Source organism: Oryctolagus cuniculus, chromosome 7 (assembly GCF_964237555.1).
Source record: "Oryctolagus cuniculus chromosome 7, mOryCun1.1, whole genome shotgun sequence".
In the NCBI taxonomy this organism is placed as follows: Eukaryota; Metazoa; Chordata; class Mammalia; order Lagomorpha; family Leporidae; genus Oryctolagus; species Oryctolagus cuniculus.
Window position 1 is genome coordinate 62,851,989 of NC_091438.1, and position 18,817 is coordinate 62,870,805.

At 40.0% G+C, this 18,817-nt stretch overlaps 1 protein-coding gene across 6 annotated transcripts in view; it reads right to left on the reverse strand.

Moving 5' to 3' along the window:
* Positions 1-8,497: 8,497 nt before the first annotated feature.
* NTNG1 (netrin G1) overlaps positions 8,498-18,817 on the reverse strand; it is a 390,729-nt gene continuing 380,409 nt past the window's right edge. For all 6 annotated transcript variants that reach the window (XM_051856224.2, XM_051856221.2, XM_051856220.2 and 3 more), the window contains one exon: positions 8,498-9,783. In XM_051856224.2, coding sequence (XP_051712184.1) covers positions 9,536-9,783 — 248 coding nt within the window. In that variant the 3' untranslated portion in view covers positions 8,498-9,535. The remainder of the gene's footprint in view (positions 9,784-18,817) is intronic.

The following is an 18,817-nucleotide window of genomic DNA, read 5'->3' on the forward strand; positions in this document are numbered from 1 at the left end:
AACTAACTGATGAGAAACCAGTGAGTATAGATGGAAGCAATGAGGACTTGGCAAGGCCTGGGGGGGGGGGGTGGAACTTGACTTGGGGCCAGATTGTTATAGGTGAAGAATATTGAAAAGCATTTCAAGTTTGTTGGTAAAGACCTAACTAAAGTAAAAGAGACGATAATGTGTAGGGAATTTTCAATATTCTTGAGTTGGATAGGTGTCCTGGGGCCAGCCTGAAGACAAATTTGGAGTCTGAAGTGTGAATAGTTTATCCTGAAAAATGGTTAAATAAGGTGAAGAGATAACATAAGTGCTACTCACAAAAATTAACCTTCAAGCAGACAAAATTTAAATCAATGTGTGGTTCAACACTTGCATGCAACTATAAAATGCTGACACCTTTCACATTCTAAATTCCATAAGAGAGCTCTTCAAAAATCCTTGGAAAATGAGATTAAAAGATAAGTTTATCTGGGGGCAAAACAATGTTGAAATCCATGCACAGTTTTTTCCTAATATGAATTTTCATTGAACATGTTGAAGACTCTTTGTATGTATTGATTTTAGTTATATTTTCAATGGCCTTTTTGAAAAGATAGTTTTTAAAAGCTTTATTTATTATTTGGAAGACAGAATGACAGAAGGAGAGAGAGCGATCGATCGTTCATCTCTTGGTTCACTCCTCAACTGCCTGTAACAGCCAGGACTGAACCAGTCTAAAACAAGGAGCCAGGAACTTCATCTGGGTCTCCCAGGTAGGTGGCAGGGACTCAGTCACTTGAGCCATGACCATCCGCCTCCCAGGAAGCTGGGCTGGAAGCAGAGAAAATTCTGGTATAGGCTGCAGGTATCCCCAGCGGCCACCTAACTAGCAGGGTAACCACTCCTGGCCCAAATGCATTTTTCAATGAACTTTTCCAAGTTCCTTTCTAAGCTATTATGCATTATATGCACACATTGTTGACTCACCTTTTGCTTTTGTCCACTTAAATACTTCTGCTATGTCACATTTTTGCTACTTTTCTCTTGTGTATTTATATACTTTATAATAAACAATTAAGTTTATAGAGAGCAAAATATGAGTTAACAATGTGTTCATAAGCTGTATTAATAGGAGCGCAGTATGTTATTTGATCTTAAGTAAAGGCTAGCTGTGTTTTGTTATGACTATTATTTTTATCACCACTAATATTCTGGCAACAGTTTGCTGATAAAACATGTCCAGGTCGTGTACCATATTCACACTTTAAAAGCATTACATTGAGAACTTTTTTGGGGAAATTGTGGCAAGATCTCTTGTTGAAAACTTCCAGAAAAATCTGAAAATTTGAAACAGGAGCTCAAAAATACCCTGATTATCATCATGATGGCAATTTGCACTTTACATTCTTCCTACACTTTATTATTTACCAAGTAATTTCATGGTCACTAGTTCACTTTAATTTTCACATTAACTCTGGAAAATGAATATTATTATCCCCATTTTATGGATGGGAATATTTAATATCTCAATGGTTTTGTACAATAGAAATATGATGTGAGCCACATATGAAATTTAAAAATCTCCAGCAGCCATATTAGAAAAGGAAAAAGAGACAGTTAAAGTCAATTCTAATAATATGTTTTATTTAATCCAATATATCTAAAGTATTATCTTTACAATATGTATCCAATATGAAAATTACTAGAGAGAAAATTTGTTTTCTACTAAGAGTTTGAAAACCTCTGTATCTGACATTCATAGGACATGTCAATTTAGACTAACCACATTCAAATGCTCAATAGCAATAGATGGCTAGAGGCTAGTGCAGGTCCCCAGGCCAGTGCAGGAATCTAAGTAAGTGCCTTACATGGTGAGAATCGTGCTTGCAACTCAGGGAAGGATAGACAATTAGAATGACCTCTGCTCCTGATCTCATGCTTATCGGCTGGAATAACCACAAAAATGAAACAAGCCAGTCAAAAAGAAAACGACTTTGTGCTGTTCAATCCAAGTGTGTTCCGGTGTCACACATATTTTATTTTATTTTGCATAAGTTTTATGACAAGTTCGGGAAAGAAATGGTTGAAGCTCTTGCCAGCAAAATATCTGTGATAGAGAAATCAGAGTGGGTGTCGCCTTGCAGAACCCAGAGAACTAAATCAGAAGCCTCATCATTTCAGATTTTTTCAGTCATATTTGCAGTGATTATTGGAGAAAAGGTTTAAATCTATATGGTGGGGGCCAGCAATGTGACATAGCAGGCAAAGCTGCTGCCTGCAGTGCCGGTATTCCATATGGGTGCTGATTTGAATACTGGCTGCTCCACTTCCAATCCAGCCTTCTGGTATGGCCTGGTAATGCAGTGGGAGATGGCTCAAGTCTTTGGGCCCCTGTGCCTGTGTAGGAGACCCAGAAGAAGCTCTTGGCTCCTGGCTTTGGATCGGCACAGCTCTGGCTGTTGTGGTCATCTGGGGAGATGAAAAACCTTTCTCTCCCTCTCTCTGTCTCTCTCTCCCTCTCTCTGCCTCTGCCTTTCAGATACATAAAAAAAAAAAAATCTTAAAAAAACTATATGATTATATATTCCAATAGAAGAATCTCAGATCAACTGAATGATGTCCGTCCTTAATTAGAGGTGGCCTTCCCCATCAACAATGCAATGAGGTGATTCTAAATGCAAATTTGTTGTGTGCAAATATAATTAAAGTGAGAATTAACATACAAATGTACATATTCTTATTGAATTGAAAATGATGTATCTGTAACGTCCTAATCTTCATTATTGTTGGTATGGAATCAGTTATGAAGAATGAGACTTTTATTATCCAACTATTAAAACAAACATTCAAAATTTTCAGAAATAGAAATTCTCCCAAGAACCTCCTTTGAGACCTCTACTGGAACCAATACCCTTCAACTCCTAAAGTGAGATAAGTGTAGGGATCCAGAGGATAGGAGCCCCTGTGGATCTACATGTTGTTATGAAAAACATACCAAAGTTGCTGAGGTACTTGGATTATTTTGAGGTACTTGGATTATGTTACACTCATGCTATAGTCTAAAGCTGGGCCGTTTTCATTTTTATTTCATATATGGTTTCCAGAACCATGACTATATTTTATATATGAGGAACTATAAATGCCCGTAGCAGCTCAGATAGAGTAAGGTCAGTACAAACCAAATAAAGAGGTGATTGCTAGAAATTATAAGCTTCCATATACCTGAGGGTCATTACCATTTATCCTCTGACAACAACTTATTAATGAGATTTTATAGTTGGGGCACATCTGAATCTTGGGTTTAGAACAGTCATCTTACACTTTTAGGCTTTTTATAATTAAAAAAAATGTTTTTCACACCCAAGGAAAGAGTCATATGTGCACAAAATCTTAATGATCATTTGAAGCACTTCACTGACAGACTTTCTATGTGGTCTTCCCCAAGTCTGGCTCCAATTGTAAGCGTCAAGTCCTGCTTTTACGAGTCACTCACTGCAGTGCGTCCTGCTGGGCACTGAGAACCACTGATCAGAATGCATTTAGATCTGAGTGCTTTCCCAATTATGATTTGTAATTACATAGAATGTAAGCACGAGTTTAAGTGGTTGTAAGACTGTGCCAGTCCTGGTCACACTATTAATTTAATAAACTGAATATTTAGCCGGGGCTTCATAATTAAACACCAACTGACGGGAAAGATTCTTAAAAACGTTGTCTTTTGATTTGGATCCGTTCCTCCACCCCTGCTCCCCCAACCCTCTTTTTTTTCCCCCCAAAGGGAAAGGGAAAGAGATGGAGAGTGATGATGCTAATCTCTTTGCCTCTAGGTGTTTATCACACCATGAAAGCCAAAACAATTACTCAGGGCTTCATGTGGTAGGCATGACTGGTAAACAGCAAAATGCTATTTCCTTGGAGAATGTTTTCTTGCAGTGTTTCACACTGGCAGAGGGAAAGCCATTCCCCAACAGGAGCAGCCCTCCTTCGGAGCGCAAATACAAACGAACAAAAATGACATTATGTTCTTGCCTGCCGGAGGCAAAAAGAATCACCTATTCTTAACAGGACTTCAGGTGTGTGATTTTCTGCCATTTTCCTTCTTTTATTAGATTAGAATGACTGCCCCTTGTAAGAGGCAAGCTGTAACGTGGCACTCCCAGGGCAGCTGGAGGATACAACCGTGCTACCTTATGTCTTTAAGGTAACTTGATGCATCCTTGCTGTGCAGGAATTTCTCAACTCTATTCAGACAGATGCAGACGGGGTAGTAATTAAGTTTTCTCTTTCCAGTCAAGTTTCTTTTTTTTTTTTTTCCTCATGGAATTCGTAGTACACTAATTAAATATGAGTTTAAAGTAACGCCTCTGTAAAAATGGGACTAAGTTAAGAAAAGGGGGATTATTTTTACTTCCAAGCCTTTGCAGCTTGCTTCCGCCAGCCTCACTAAATCTTTAGTGCTGGCATAATTAGATTTTGCACAATAATGGCCCATTTTGCCAGTTATGATTCCAGGGTTCGTAAAAACATCACATATTTTTAAATGGTACTACTCCATTTTAATTCATCCATCAATTAAAAACAGCTTTTGAATGAATGGAGAAGGAAGAGGGAGGACACCAGCATTTATTAAGTGCGCAGCAATTTAAAAACAGCCCATCCCACGAAATCATTTAAGTCTTCTTGCTGGACTTGTCTCAGGACAGGACCTGTTCTAAAAATGTACAAGGGGAAGAATTGTTCTGCCACCAGAGATCACAAGTTGCAGATTACTCAATGTTAGTGCAAGTTTTTCCACAGATGTTACTCCCTGCTTTCCAGTTAATTGCAATAATAAGGCTTGTATAAGGAATAAGCTGTTTCTTAGGTATTGGATTCTGTAGATGTAGAATGAAGATGTAAGTCACATCTTACCAGGTATTGTGGAGAGAGAAAGTCCTCTCTATTTCCAAGACTGTTGGTGAAAATTCAAAATACGATAGTTGAGGTTGTTAATTCTTTCTGACATCACGTTATGTTTACATGCAGCATACACTTGCAATTTGTTGGCATCTATATTAGGTGACTAGAGGAAAAAGTTACTTTGAGTGTAAAGTAAAAATACAGTGGTGAAGAATAAGTCTAAATGGAAATGGTCAGAACTGTTGGGATGTTTGTGCCAGCTGATCACTTGATATCTCTCAGAATTGAAACTGATTAGAATCTAGTCCTGATCTCTTTAGGCACAGTAGTTATACACAACCAGGAATATGAATCAAAGCCTTGAGGGCAACTCTTATCTCTATTTTTCATCTCTGTATATTACCAAAGCTGTCCAATTAAAAAAACAAAATAAAAGCCCTAAGGTTTTACGTGATATCCATAGCATTCTAAGATACAGCTTTCTCACTGCCACCACTGACATCTTTATCAGTTAAGTCTGGGAGTAAAAATGGTAGGTAAAGAACTCAAGTTCAGATTCCTGAAGCTGAGGCTTCAAATTACATCAGATCATACATACACATAGAATCCCATACAAAACAAATATACAGAAAACTTAGTTCAAAGTCCACGCATATGCTGCTCAATCCTGTGAGTGAAAAAAATGGTTAAATAGGTATTTTATTTAGGATTTAACAATAGGTGAAATACATTGGCCTGTTTTTCATGTAGCACAGAGTATCCCATTTCAGAGTATCAGCTCTTTACATCCTAAGAACACTGGACAATTGACGGGGGAGGGAGAAGGAGATGGAACAAAATGTTTTATTTCAAGATTTTCTCATCCCAAACTCCTCGTTCTGCAAAAGGCCACAGGTTCAAAAAAAGATGTGCAGGATTAGCAACAGGGACAGTTGAACCATGGAGCTTGTGCCTTCTTCCAAATTGTCCCTTTTTAAAGTTGCAGGGTGAGCGACTGGTGCCAGTCTAGGTAGGGATTTGACTTCAGGGAGATCCAACCCAAATGTTCTCAGAGCCCAGAACAAAAGTATCCATGGAGGCCCACGTGCATATGGAAAAATTTTTAAAAGCCATATATTAGGCTAACAAAACATCCAATAAGTTGTGTTTCATCCCACTATGTTGACTCATATGCTTTCATAGCCAGTGGAAGCTCCCCCTTCCCATCCCCCGTAGATTTAAAGTCCTTACACTGCTCTGAGGTCAGTACTACGTGCACCCTGGACTTGAGTGGACCTTGTCTATCTCTCTCCCACCCCTCTTCTCTGTCTATCCAAGCCTGAACTCTGGTTTTCTCTGCAAGGAGTGTCTCCTCACTCAGCTGTGAATGCCCCAGCAACTAGTCAAGACTGCAGGCACTAAGCCATACACAGACCCCTTATGTGCGGACACATGCACATTGCTGGCTGCTGCCAGTGTCTAGACCCCAGAGGAGGTCCACATATGTGCTGATAATCTGGGTAGGAACTGTAGTTTCTGGCAGTGAGGCCAAGCTGCAGGAGGGTCAGAACTGGCCCCTGGGAGCATCACCCCTCTTGGCTGGGATAACGTTTCCATCTAGGTTGTGTATGGGTCATGACTAGGCAAGTTCCTCACTTTCCTATACATAGCAACACTCCCTCTGTAGCTGGAATGTTCTTCCATTTTGGAAATGGATGCGAATCACCAGAGTTGATAGAAAGAACCATGCTTGTAGTTTCACTCTGTGGGAAAGTTGACAGATTGACCTCATAGGGAAGATGATAACTTAACCTACTTTAAGAAACCTATCCAGGTGGAAACAGAGCAAATATTAGGACCTCATATGTGGGGACAACTTAATACTCTTTTCACCTCAGTCCTGTTCTTAGAACATAATATTGTAGATGAAACTAGATTTGTAAGAATTCTGGAAAGCAATAGGCAAATAAAATCCACTGAGTTTTTTTTTTTTTTTTAACCAAAGGAATAGGTCCCTTAGAAGAACTTGAGAATCCAGATTAAAAAGAACATTTCATTTCCATTTATTGTATACCTAAAAGTGAATTTTTATTAAAAGCAGATCACATCACTTCAGGAAATTCAGAAAACTATATCTAAATACACTGAATGCAAGATATTCCTCATCAATTTAGATTCTTATAGCCTCATAAAGATAAAATGCAGATGAATTGATTTAGATCAGGGCTTCATTAAATTTTAGAATTAGCTTTTGGAATCCCCTGTATTGAATGTGCAGTGTCTGATTCCTGAGCATTGTGATAAAGCCATGAGTGAATAATGATAAAGTGCATCATTGCCAGAAATAACACAGTCTGCCTTTGGTTTGTGCTAATAAACTATAAGACAACTTAAATTCCAATTTTAATATTAGAAATCCACCTCATTATAAGTAATCTCAACACTGTATGTTATCAGCATTTTCATGTGCATTCTTTGGTGAGCCTGAAATATAATTTCTGTTTATGCTTCCAATGTAAATCTCCAATTTCTTGTTGGCCACTCTGGCATGAAGCCAGAGCTCTAATATATTTCCATCTTTTCTTATTTCTTATATCAAAAGAGACTGTTGGTTTGAATAACAAACATTCAATCGACTTAGACGTGGGGTGGCAGGCAGTACAGGCATTACCTGTTTACCTTTTATTGCCTTCTTTGAATTGGCTTTTCTGGGAACAAAACCAATAAGACATGCTGTTCCTTCATCTAGTTTTTACTCAGCTTATTTATCAGAAGACATTTCCTCCCCCCGTTTCTGCAAAGAGTGGCAGCAGGGAGAAGAATTCAGACTGGAACCCAGCCTCCAGCCTAATGCTCTCAGAGGTTATTGCTCCATTGAGTCATGTAGAACTTCATTGTCCTTAAGACTCTGGCTAGGGCTGATAATTATTTTTGATTCCAGGAGATGCTGCTGCTAACACATTTGTAACCTGTAGGACAACAGGACGCTAGGAATGGAACACACACTGTTTTTGCCTCTATGAGCGTTTTCAGTGGTTCTCCCTACTCCCTTCCCCCGGCTGTCTTGTACAGTAATTGGCCTAATAAAAGGCAGAAACAAGAATTTATTACACTGTGGGCAGTACTTAAAACAAACCTTATTCTTAGGGACAGCAGTGAAGTCTACTTGCTGCTGTATGTTTCGGTATTTCCTCTAACTATTTAGTCTTCCTATAATGTCAAATTGCTAACCACTCAATGTCCCTGCTACTCTTCTGGCTCCCCAGGTAGCTTCTTAGGATACTCCATGTAAACACTGTATTTGGAAAGATACATAGATCAGCATCCCTAGAGTCACATGATCACCATCAATCTGTGAAAATAGCATGACTTAAAAATAAAAGTCTCTTAGTACTGTGCCAACAGGCTTTGGCATAATCTTGGCAATCGCTTAGATTTTTTTTTTTTTTGCTGTTATAATTTTTCCCAAGTGGAAGTAGTCTCATATGTTGTAGAAGTTGTCCAAGCTAGTGAACATCAATCCATCTTCCTGGGCACTAAATTCGTCAGCTGAATGTATTCAGTCCACACAGAAAGCAGTAAAGTGAGTGTGAAACTGCTCGGTGGTTGCTCCTTTCATCTTAAGAAATTGCAATACAAATTCCTGAAATCGTTTATGCAGGAATTTTTATTCTTTAAATCTTCCAGTGTTAAAGCAACAAGAAAACATTTAGAAGGTCCTTTGGTGGAATCTTATTACACTTGTTATATATGTAAACGGATATTCTTTGATGCCAGCACGTTCGTTGCCCTTACAGAGGAATCTCTGCACAATGAAACAAAACCAAAACGAAAGAGGACAAAATAAAACGTCAGTCTTTGCTGATCTGAATTAGATACATTAACAGATTGTCTGGTAACACAAATTGGCAATAATACAAAAAATCTACATATTACAGTATTTCAAGAAAAATAACTTCATTTGAATACAAAAGGATAGATACACTTTCTCTTTTCCTATAGCCACTCTTGTCTAGTGGGTGTGCCTCGCACCGAGATGACTCAGTGCTGCTAAGATATGCAGGGGTATGACTGGCTGGCGCTTTTGGAGGGGCTGTTACACATGTGTATCACTAACATCAGACAAAGAAATCTTTCAACCAACAGGGTTACAGAGCAACGTTCACTAAAGCACAGGTTGGAAGGGATCTGGGGGCTGAAGCAGGCCAATATGGCAGCTTGTAACAGACTTCCATAAACTCACGATGCGCCCGGCCGCGCAGAACGCTTCTGTTGGGTGGTCCGCACACTGGGCAGAGCGGTGCCAGGTCGCACCGCGCGTTGGAGTAGCGAATGTTTGTAGGTTGATTGATTTGTTTGTTTGCCTTTTGTCTTTCCTGTTGGGGTGGGGGGGCTGTCACAGCCTTTCCAATCCACAGCAAGCTTTGCAGTTGGCAATGTGATTTGCAGTGATAATATCAAACAGCTGCCAACTCCTCTGGAGTCAGAAGTGAACAGTCTTGACCCCGATGTGCTGTCCACGGCTGATAAATATGGCTTAGTTCAGTTAGGCCCTCTTAGTTTGCACACTGTGTTCGAGTGGGGTGTCTGGGGTGTGTGTGTTTGTGTGTTTCTACGTTGGTAGCAAATGCTAGGGTTGCCTTTGCTTCCCCGCGGCACAGGTCTGTCCCAGGGCCGGAGGCGACGCCTAGAACACCAGGGGGTTGGCGGCCCCCAGCAGCGCGCTCAGCAGGAGCAGCAGCAGGAGCAGCGGCAGGGCGGGCTTGCTGTGCGCAGGCGGCCCCTGGCCGGAGTCCGGCCCGCAGCTGCCCGCCTCCTCGCACCGCAGCTTCTCGCACAGGATGCCGGTGTAGGCGGCCGGGCACAGGCAGCGCACATTGTTGTGGCATGTCCCTCCGTTCTGACAGTGCAGGAGCTCGTTGTCGCAGACATTCGCTGCAGAGTTAGGGGGAGGGGGCGGAGAGGAGAAGCAGAATCAATTTAGGTTCACCTGCTACATCATGTTTTCAGCTTTTAAAAAAAAATCTCTATCGATCTTGTACCCCTCCCCCACCCCCAAACTAAGCGTGGGACTCCAATTTCCAAACAAATGTAGTTTGCTGCCTTTGTTTTTATCGTATTAGTCCTTTTCGTATAGATTTTTGTTGCAATCTTGGATATCATCGCTGTCCATTTCAGGCTGTCGAATACCAAGTAATGCAATACTCCTGCTGTGGCAGTGTCTTCTCTTCATGGAACTGGGACCTGTTGTGACCTTCTGGGTTTATCAAGGACAAATGCCTGCTACAAGAATGCAGAGCTTTGAAGCCAGATGAGTGTTAGTTAAAATGCAAAGCAGTGTTGATAAAATGACCAAGATCCTGTACAGGACTGGCCATTCTCCCTGCACATGATCCCAGCTCCTGCATGCAAGAGATGGAGCCCAAAGGGAAGCATGGGGATGAGGGCTTGGGGCGTGGGGAAAGTAGCATGCTCCAGGCAGGCGGCAGCCAGATGGGAAGAAAGAAAGCCAGTTTCATGGGAGGAGAGTGAAGGAAGAGCGGTCACAATTGTCCCTGACATCCTATTAGGATTATTTTTTTTTTTTACCACCTTGTAAATGTGGGAAAGTAGAGCCAGCCCAAGGTTACCTTGATTTCTGGGAATAGTAATAAATGCTACGGTGAAACCCTGATTATCAAAATTGCATTATGCCCATCGATTAAAAGAATCAGTCTGAATAAATCAAGATTAGCCATTTAGAGACTGAGATTCATCCATAGCCCCTGTCACGTGACTTTCACCTCTAATAATTTCTTGTTCCCTCCAAATCCTGGTTATCCTCATTAATTCCACATCTCCTATTCTTTTAGATAATCAAGGTTTCACTGATTCAGCAGAATACTAAATAGAACCCAGGGAAATTAAAACGACAACAAAGAGTGAAGGAGCCAAGAACACTTCCCAGCAACATATGCTGTTTAAGCACCTGACGTACAGAGCAGAGCCGCCCTGAACTGGGCGACTGGAGGAGCAGAGCAGAAAAAGTAACTTCTTATAAATGATAACATTTTTTCATAAAAAAATATGTCATGGTCAAACTTCCCCCAGGATGTCACATGAATTAAACACATACACACAGTCATACACACACTTAATATTAAGTGTAAAGTATTTTCAAAACAACGCCCACCTTCCAAGTAATAGCTCAATAGAGAATGTAGCCTTGTCCATTAATCATGTTCAATAGTCATGTCACCTTCAAGAGAAGCTTAATTAGCACAAACATGCTAGGGCTTTGTGTGCAAATGAGCTGAGAAGAGGTGGTGTTGGATCCCCTGTGCTTTAAACTGGGCCCTGTTTGATCACCTTTCTCAAAATGTCCTTGGCCACGGCTCACTAGGCTAATCCGCCGCCTTGCGGCGCCAACACACCGGGTTCTAGTCCCAGTCAGGGTGCGAGATTCTGTCCCGGTTGCCCCTCTTCCAGGCCAGCTCTCTGCTATGGCCCGGGAGTGCAGTGGAGGATGGCCCAAGTCCTTGGGCCCTGCACCCGCATGGGAGACCAGGAGAAGCACCTGGCTCCTGCCTTCGGATCAGCGCAATGTGCCAGCTGCAGGGCGCCGGACGCGGCGGCCATTGGAGGGTGAACCAACGGCAAAAAGGAAGACCTTTCTCTCTGTCTCTCTCCCTCACTGTCCACTCTGCCTGTCAAAAAAAAAAAAATGTCCTTGGTGATCTACCTCTGAGACAGTTGGATAGTGAATTGGTATAATTTTCAAATACACCCATACTTGCTATCTATAAATGTCAGAAGTGATTATTAAGGTCTACTAAATTCTTCAGATTCAAAATATTGATTTCAAGGCATGGTTCCATTATTTCTAAAGATTGCATAGCCTATCTCTCATTAGGTGGGTTAGAAGTCATGACTATTAGAACCGATTGTAGTATTTTATGAGACATGGTTAAAAATGGAAAGATCTGTACTCATGAAATGAAGTTCACAGGAGCAGAGTGGTTAGCCTTATGGTCAAGACTGACAAAAGCCCTAGTTTATTGGTTGCTATCAATTTGGAAAGCATTCATAGGTTTTTGGGATTTTGTTTTGTCTACATTTCAGGAAATATCTGTTTAATTGGGACAACATGGGATAAACAGATCCAAATAACTATTTCCATTTAAGGTTAAAGATTCTCAGCGTTTCTTGTTCCAGACAGCAGATTGCTGAATGTGATATTTCCTTTCATTTGGGCACTAGAGGTAGCAAAATATCTGTTCCATCAATATCGATAATTGCTTGCCCTGAATAATTGAGAAGAAATCAATAGTTAATTAAATATCACTCCTTTAAAAAAAAGCTATTTTTCTTCTTCTTGGGCCTGAATGTAAATCAGTTGTTGAACAGAGGTTTCTTTTTTTTTTAAACAAGCTGGTGATTAAGTTAAAATTCAATACCTTAGCTACAACTAAATAATCTACTAGTTGATTTTGATGGTTCTGAGAAATTTAATGAATAGACAAGGAACAAACTTATCCCAGATTGATAATCTCATGGATTGGGGAAACATGTTTTTTGTCAGAATAAATGTGAACAACAAAACCTAGAATGTATTTCATTCTTTTAGAATTTACTATAAAACACTGCATTTGGTTTCTTGATTGTGCTATTTCTCCAGCAAATGTAGAACTTTGCTACAGATCTTACCTGCTATTCATAAAATCCTGCCCCCACTTCATGTCATTTTAAATCAAAATTGTGGAGGTCAATAAACAAACTAGTTTGGTGGTTAATATCATTGAGCTCTTTTTCAGCATATGAAACTCTGTATTAAATACCACAAAGAAAATAAAGGACATATAGAACAAAGGCTCTGTTCCTGGGTACTGTAAATCTGGTTGGGAAGATAAAGTATTTACAAGAAATGATCTAATATTAATTTCATTAAAATGCTCTTATCAATTCCATCTAGCTTAACCAACATCTGTTTCATGCTAGGCACCCTGCTAGATTTTAAGTTGTAATTCTAACTGCCCTAAAGGAGCTCACAGTTTGGTGGAAAATAAACAAACATGAAGAGATATGACATGGTACAAAAAGTCTGCAAAGGAAGTATTTGCAGACTGCTAAGGGATTTCAAATGATGGTATAAATAATTACTTTTGGGAAGATTAGGGAGAAGAGATTGTATTTCATGACATGCATGCATGATGAAGATATTGGTAGAAAGAACCGTATGAGTAAAGGCAAGAAAATGAGAAAGAATGTCCTGTTGGTTGTTAAGCCCTTTTTGCTCCACTCTAAATCCATTCTTCCTGTGTTGTCTGCCGGACCAACCAACAGGGGGCACTAGAGGGAGTAGAGAAAAGTGAATAAACACATTCCCTTGTTCCTGTTGTATGGTTCTTCCTCACAGCAGGACAGGATTCCAGTACTCAGTTTTGTGCAGAACCAACTTCATCTCACCCTCAGAAGTTCCTTCACCAGCTTGGGAGCCATCCTTCGCTAAAGGCTTGAACCCTAACTGGTGCTCAGTATTTCAGACGTAACAGCAATGGCCAGGGTCACTGTCCTCAGAGGTCTAGGTCCCAGGGCTGTGGGGTCCCTTGTCCAAACTTTTAATTTCTGAAAACTTCATTTTCTTCCCTATAATTCTTCAGACTCAGAGTGATGTCTGCCTCCTGCTCACACAATTACTGTATGAGTTACTTCAGTGTCCTGTTCTTATTTTAAAGTTTTCAAACAGTTGTTTAACTGTCTCTTGTAATAAATTGTCTCTGTTGAAATGCCTATCATGGTTTCAGTTTTCTTTTATTTTTAAAAAATATTATTTTCTTTTTTTATTTAAAAGGCAGAGAGAGAGAGAGAATCATCAATATACCTGTTCACTCCTCAAATGTCTACAACATGCCAGAGCAGGAGCCTAGAACTCAGTTGTCAAGTTCTCCCACATGGGTAAATAGAAGGAATTCAAGTACTTGAATTATCATCTGCTGCATCCCACAGCCCACATTGGCAGGAAGCTGAATCAGAAGGGGAGGAGCTGGGACTTGAACTGTGTATTCTGATGTGGGAAATGGGTTTCCCAACAGCATTTTAACTGTTGAGCCAAACACCTTCCCATGTTTTTGCTTTTCTGACTGGAGACTGACTGAGAGACATGGGGAACATATCAGTGAATGATAAATGTACTAGTGTAGCTAGAATATAGGATATGCACAGGGAAAATGGAGACTGGAAAGGTAGGTTGTGGACTGACTATGAAGGTTCTACAAAACCAAGTAGAGTTTACATAATATGCATTGGGAAAGCTTGTGAAAATAAGTGGAAAATAAAGGTAAGGCTAGACCAGGAAAAGGACATACTGGAGACAAGGAGAACAAACACTTCAACAAAATAGATTTAGGCTAAGTTAGAGCAATGGGGAAAGGAAGCAGGGGCCAGGTATGGAGACAGGTTGCATGAATGAACATTAGAGGTTCCTAGACTCTGGTTTTTGATATTTATATGCAACATTAGTAAAATAGATACTGAGAAGAGTTATGTCAGGGAAGAAACTGAAATTTTGGCGGGGGCATGGATAATTGAGTGATCTACAGGTTCTTTTGTACATTTCTTGTTATTAGTTGGAAAAACTACTTAATAGATCAAGAGATAGTTTCTCCTGGGAAAACAATCTAGAGCAAGGCAGGATGTGGTTATGCTTATACAAGACAGAACAAAAGGAGTAAAAGGCATTGTCCTGGGGAACGTAGACCAAATAAAACTGAGGAAATGCAGAAATAGCACTAAGAATACTAGCATTTAAGTCATAAAAGAAGAAGATAATCATTAAGGCTGCTGGGAAAAAAAAGTCAACAGAATGTAATGGTCACATGAGGGTAAAGAATTAATCAAGAATTCTTCTTGCTATGGACGACCGCTTCTAGAACAGACCAGAAAAGTACGATGGGAAGGGCATTCTTGGTTCTTGATTGCACTGTATGTTCTTCATTAAGACTAATAGAAGACATTTGGGGATAATTTACAAAATATTGGGAATATTTGAGGAATTAACATTTAATGAAGGGCACTGGATGTCAATCTAAAGCATAGTTTTCAACACTGGATGACTTTACATCCAACAAGACACTTCACAATGACTGGTAACATTGGTTGTCAGAACTGCCAGGAGGACTGCTAGTGGCTCCCAGTAGGTCAAGGCCTGGGATACTGCTGAATATACTGAAATGTACAGGACAGCCCCCATACCAAAGAACCACTCCCCAGCGAATGCTGGAGGCCTGGATCAGCACATCAGCCACAGCAATGAATGTGAATATTCTCTGATACCTATGCGGGGAAAAGAGAACTTTCCTAGATCAAAGAAACTGTGAGTTTACAGTCTTGGGAATTAGAGACACCTGTGTGTGCTTAAAGTAGCAATTGAGAGTGGATTATCATCTTGGGGGAATAAATATAACAGATTGGGATCCAATAGACTTCTTGGTAATGTTCATTATTAAAAGATAAGAGGAACCAAAGCACTCCTGTCATGTATTCGTTCTTCTTTACAATATGTTTTTCCTGAATACAAAAAAAACGTGGCAAGTAATAGAATACAAAAAAAAGTGATGTGTATGAGCAAAATTGACATTTTGATGTTTGTTGATTGTTTACAGTCCTGTCTCTACTGTTTAGGAAGAGTGTTATTTTCTGTTTACTATTTGTTGAATACTTAGCATGCAGTTAATCTTATGAATATAAAATAAACAGAAAATAGATCATTGTAAAAATTAAAAGAATAAGAAAGAAAGGAGGGGGGAGAGTGACAGCAGCAGAGGCGGGAGAAAGAGTAAGGTGGGAAGCATCACTATGCTCCTAAATCTATATAGAGGACATATATGAAGTTTGTTCACCTTAAAAACTAAATAAATAAATTAAAAAAGCAACAGTTGAATCAGAGCTTTTAGGAAACCTTAGAAACCATCTAGGCAAGCACTATATGTGGAACTGAGAGCAATTTAGGGCAGAACTAGAGCGAGAAGGTGGGTCTTCTGATCGACCTGCGCTTCTCCATGGAGAACAGTCAGGAGAGACACGTGAGCAGTGTTGCACAGCACTTTGTATAACACAGCAGCGCGCCAGTGGATCAGTTCTCTGGAGATTCTCAGAGACTTTCAGTTGTGTCAACTCCTGCTCTGCTTTCCTACTACATGGTGACCAGGCAGAGGTCTTTGCTGTTAGCATTAAATGTTACATCTTCCAGGATTCTATCACATCCTGGCAGAGTTCCAAGAACAAATCAGTTCACACCGGAAAGAAAACCAGAAACATCAAAGGCCTTGGCTGGAAATGGCAAATCTTTTAGTGTCTCTTTTCTCTTTTTATTTTTATGCATAGGAGATTACTAAGGTTTCAACATCCTCTACAAATCTCATGTTGAAATTTAGTTGCCATTGTAGCAACAAGAAGCAGCGGAACCTTTCAGATGTGTTTAAGTTGTCAGGGTTCTGCCCTCACGAATGAACTAATGTCATTATCACAGGAATGGGTTTGTATTGTGGCAGTCATTCTGCTTCCTCTTCATATCTCTCCTTGCCCTTCTGTCATATTATAACACAGCAAGGTGGCCCATGTAGGTGCCTGTCCCCTTGTCTTAGATTTTCCAGCCTCCAGAAATATAAGCTAAAAAACCTGTTCATTATAAATTACCCAGTCTGTGGTATCCTGTTATTGAAACACAAAAATGAACTAAGATAGCATTATAGCTGCCTAATTTTGGCATTTGCCTGCACTGCACTTCAGAATCCTGCTCAACACAAGTTTCCAGGCATCCACTTCCAGTTGAGAAAGCTGGCATGAGGATAAATACCCTTGAACTACAATCTTTGAATTATCTTTATTTCATCTTGCATCAAGAGCCACCCAACCTGCATCTTTCAGTTCCCACTGTCCTTACTTGGTGCCCTTCTCTGTGGATTTGCCTCAAATGAAAACTCAGAACTTATTTTGTAACATATTTATTTTAAGCATATTCCAACTTTCTCTTTCTTGTTATTGATAGTCTAACAGTGTCCTATCTCAGATAAATGGAAAGTTAATCTTTAAATCCCTTTATACAACCCTTGATCCAACACTGGATGCAAATAGTTATTAGCTAGGCACAATTCTTGTTATGGTAAAATATGTACCTTAGATATTAGAAAAGCTAACACTGCTTTGGTAATAGCTTGATTATTTATAATGATTCTTTTTCTTACTGATAACAATAGTTTATTTATGGCGTGCTCAATATCACACCTTATAACTGCTACCGCTCTGATATTTTGATATTAGAAATGCTCTCAAATGGGCTGACCAACATAATCCACGGACGTTGACAGATGAGGTTATGGTGTAAATGTTAGTCTCCAACAGAGTTATGTGGCCAAAAGATGAAGTGTAGGATGCCGGTGGAAAGGCTGAAGTCAGCAAGGTGCTATAATAGCTCTGATCACAACTGCAGTAGGAAGTCACACGGGAAGATAAATAAGTTCTCACAACTGCCACAAATGTATAAAAACACTTAGAATTTCCACAATGAAAGAATAGGAATAAGCAGCATTTTCTCCTCTCTCACTTCTGTTATTCCTTATTCTTTGGATGGAGAGAGTCACAAGGATGTAGCTAAATTACTGAATTCTTCAATTGTATTTTTGTGGTTTTTTTGATTGTCACATACATTTCCTCTTTCCAAACTGAAATTTGCTCTCAAAATGTGAACTACAAAACTTTGGTTTCCTTTCCCTGTATTAGATCTTTCTGGAAGGTCTGGAGAAGCAGAACTAGAGACGGATCCTATATGTTCAGAAGGCACCAGCCAGGACTTGGGTGTTGCTACTTGTTCTTTATTATTTTGTTTTTTTCTTCTGTGACCTGGAAGGTCATTTATTCCCCTATGGTCATGATGACCCATTGCATTACCAAAGGGACGTTTTCTTTTCTCTATTCGGGTTTTGTTCGCAGCTATACATTCAGGTTCACCCTGCCAGTGACTGCTGTGCTTGAGCAGTGCTGGCTCTGTATTTATAGACTTGAAAGTTTCTCTTTCTGGCTTTGTCTCCTGCACTTCAAGGAATCAATGCAATGCGTTGCCATGACAGCTTTCCTTGACGGTTGTATTAATGAAGTGACCTCCACCTTCACCACCTGAAATAAGCGCAGGATTGCTAAGGGAAAGATGCTCCAAACTCTTCCTGATCTATTCAAAGAATCGTCAAAGAGTGAATAATCTCCACCAAACAGGCTACTAACAGAGGTATGTGTGCTACATTCAGGTCTGATTTAGGCATTTGAAATCTGGTGGCAGGGGCTGAAGAACTGTGATTATGGCCCATTTATACAGCTTTTGCACTAGCTGAGACATGAGATATAAAACTGAACCTACAGGTTAGCTCCTGGGGCATGGAAGAAACTTTGTAGGCTGTAATCTAATGGCCTCATTTTGGAAATTCTAGGTACCCTGAATACATTTTCCTTCTTTTGTTCCTCACTGACATCTGGCCAGGAGAAATAGCATGGTGCAGTGGCAAAAACATTGGGTCAGAGTCATGAAGCTTGAGTTCTAGTACTGACTAGTCTTCACATTAGTGTGAGGCTTTGGAAATATCATGAAACCAGTTCATGACATCCACCTGTGCACCCATCCATCATGTTCTGGTTGATGGGTGCAGAGTGACGAGCCAGACCAATAGTACAGATGCATATGTGGAGCTGGTGGTCTTGTGATGGCTATGCAGGAAGGGAGAGGCCTGAAAGGAGGCATTTCTACAGTTCTCTTGAGCTATCTGATTTTCATGGATATTGAGAATGGAAAGTCTATCTTATTAAAGTAAAGAGTTGGGGATTTCTCATCTTTTTGATTAATTATGTGATAACTATTGGACTTCTATCACATTATGAGTTCTTGTGATGACTTTGGGTGACTATCTTTGATCTATTTTGCCTGTCTTACAGTTTTTACTCTCGC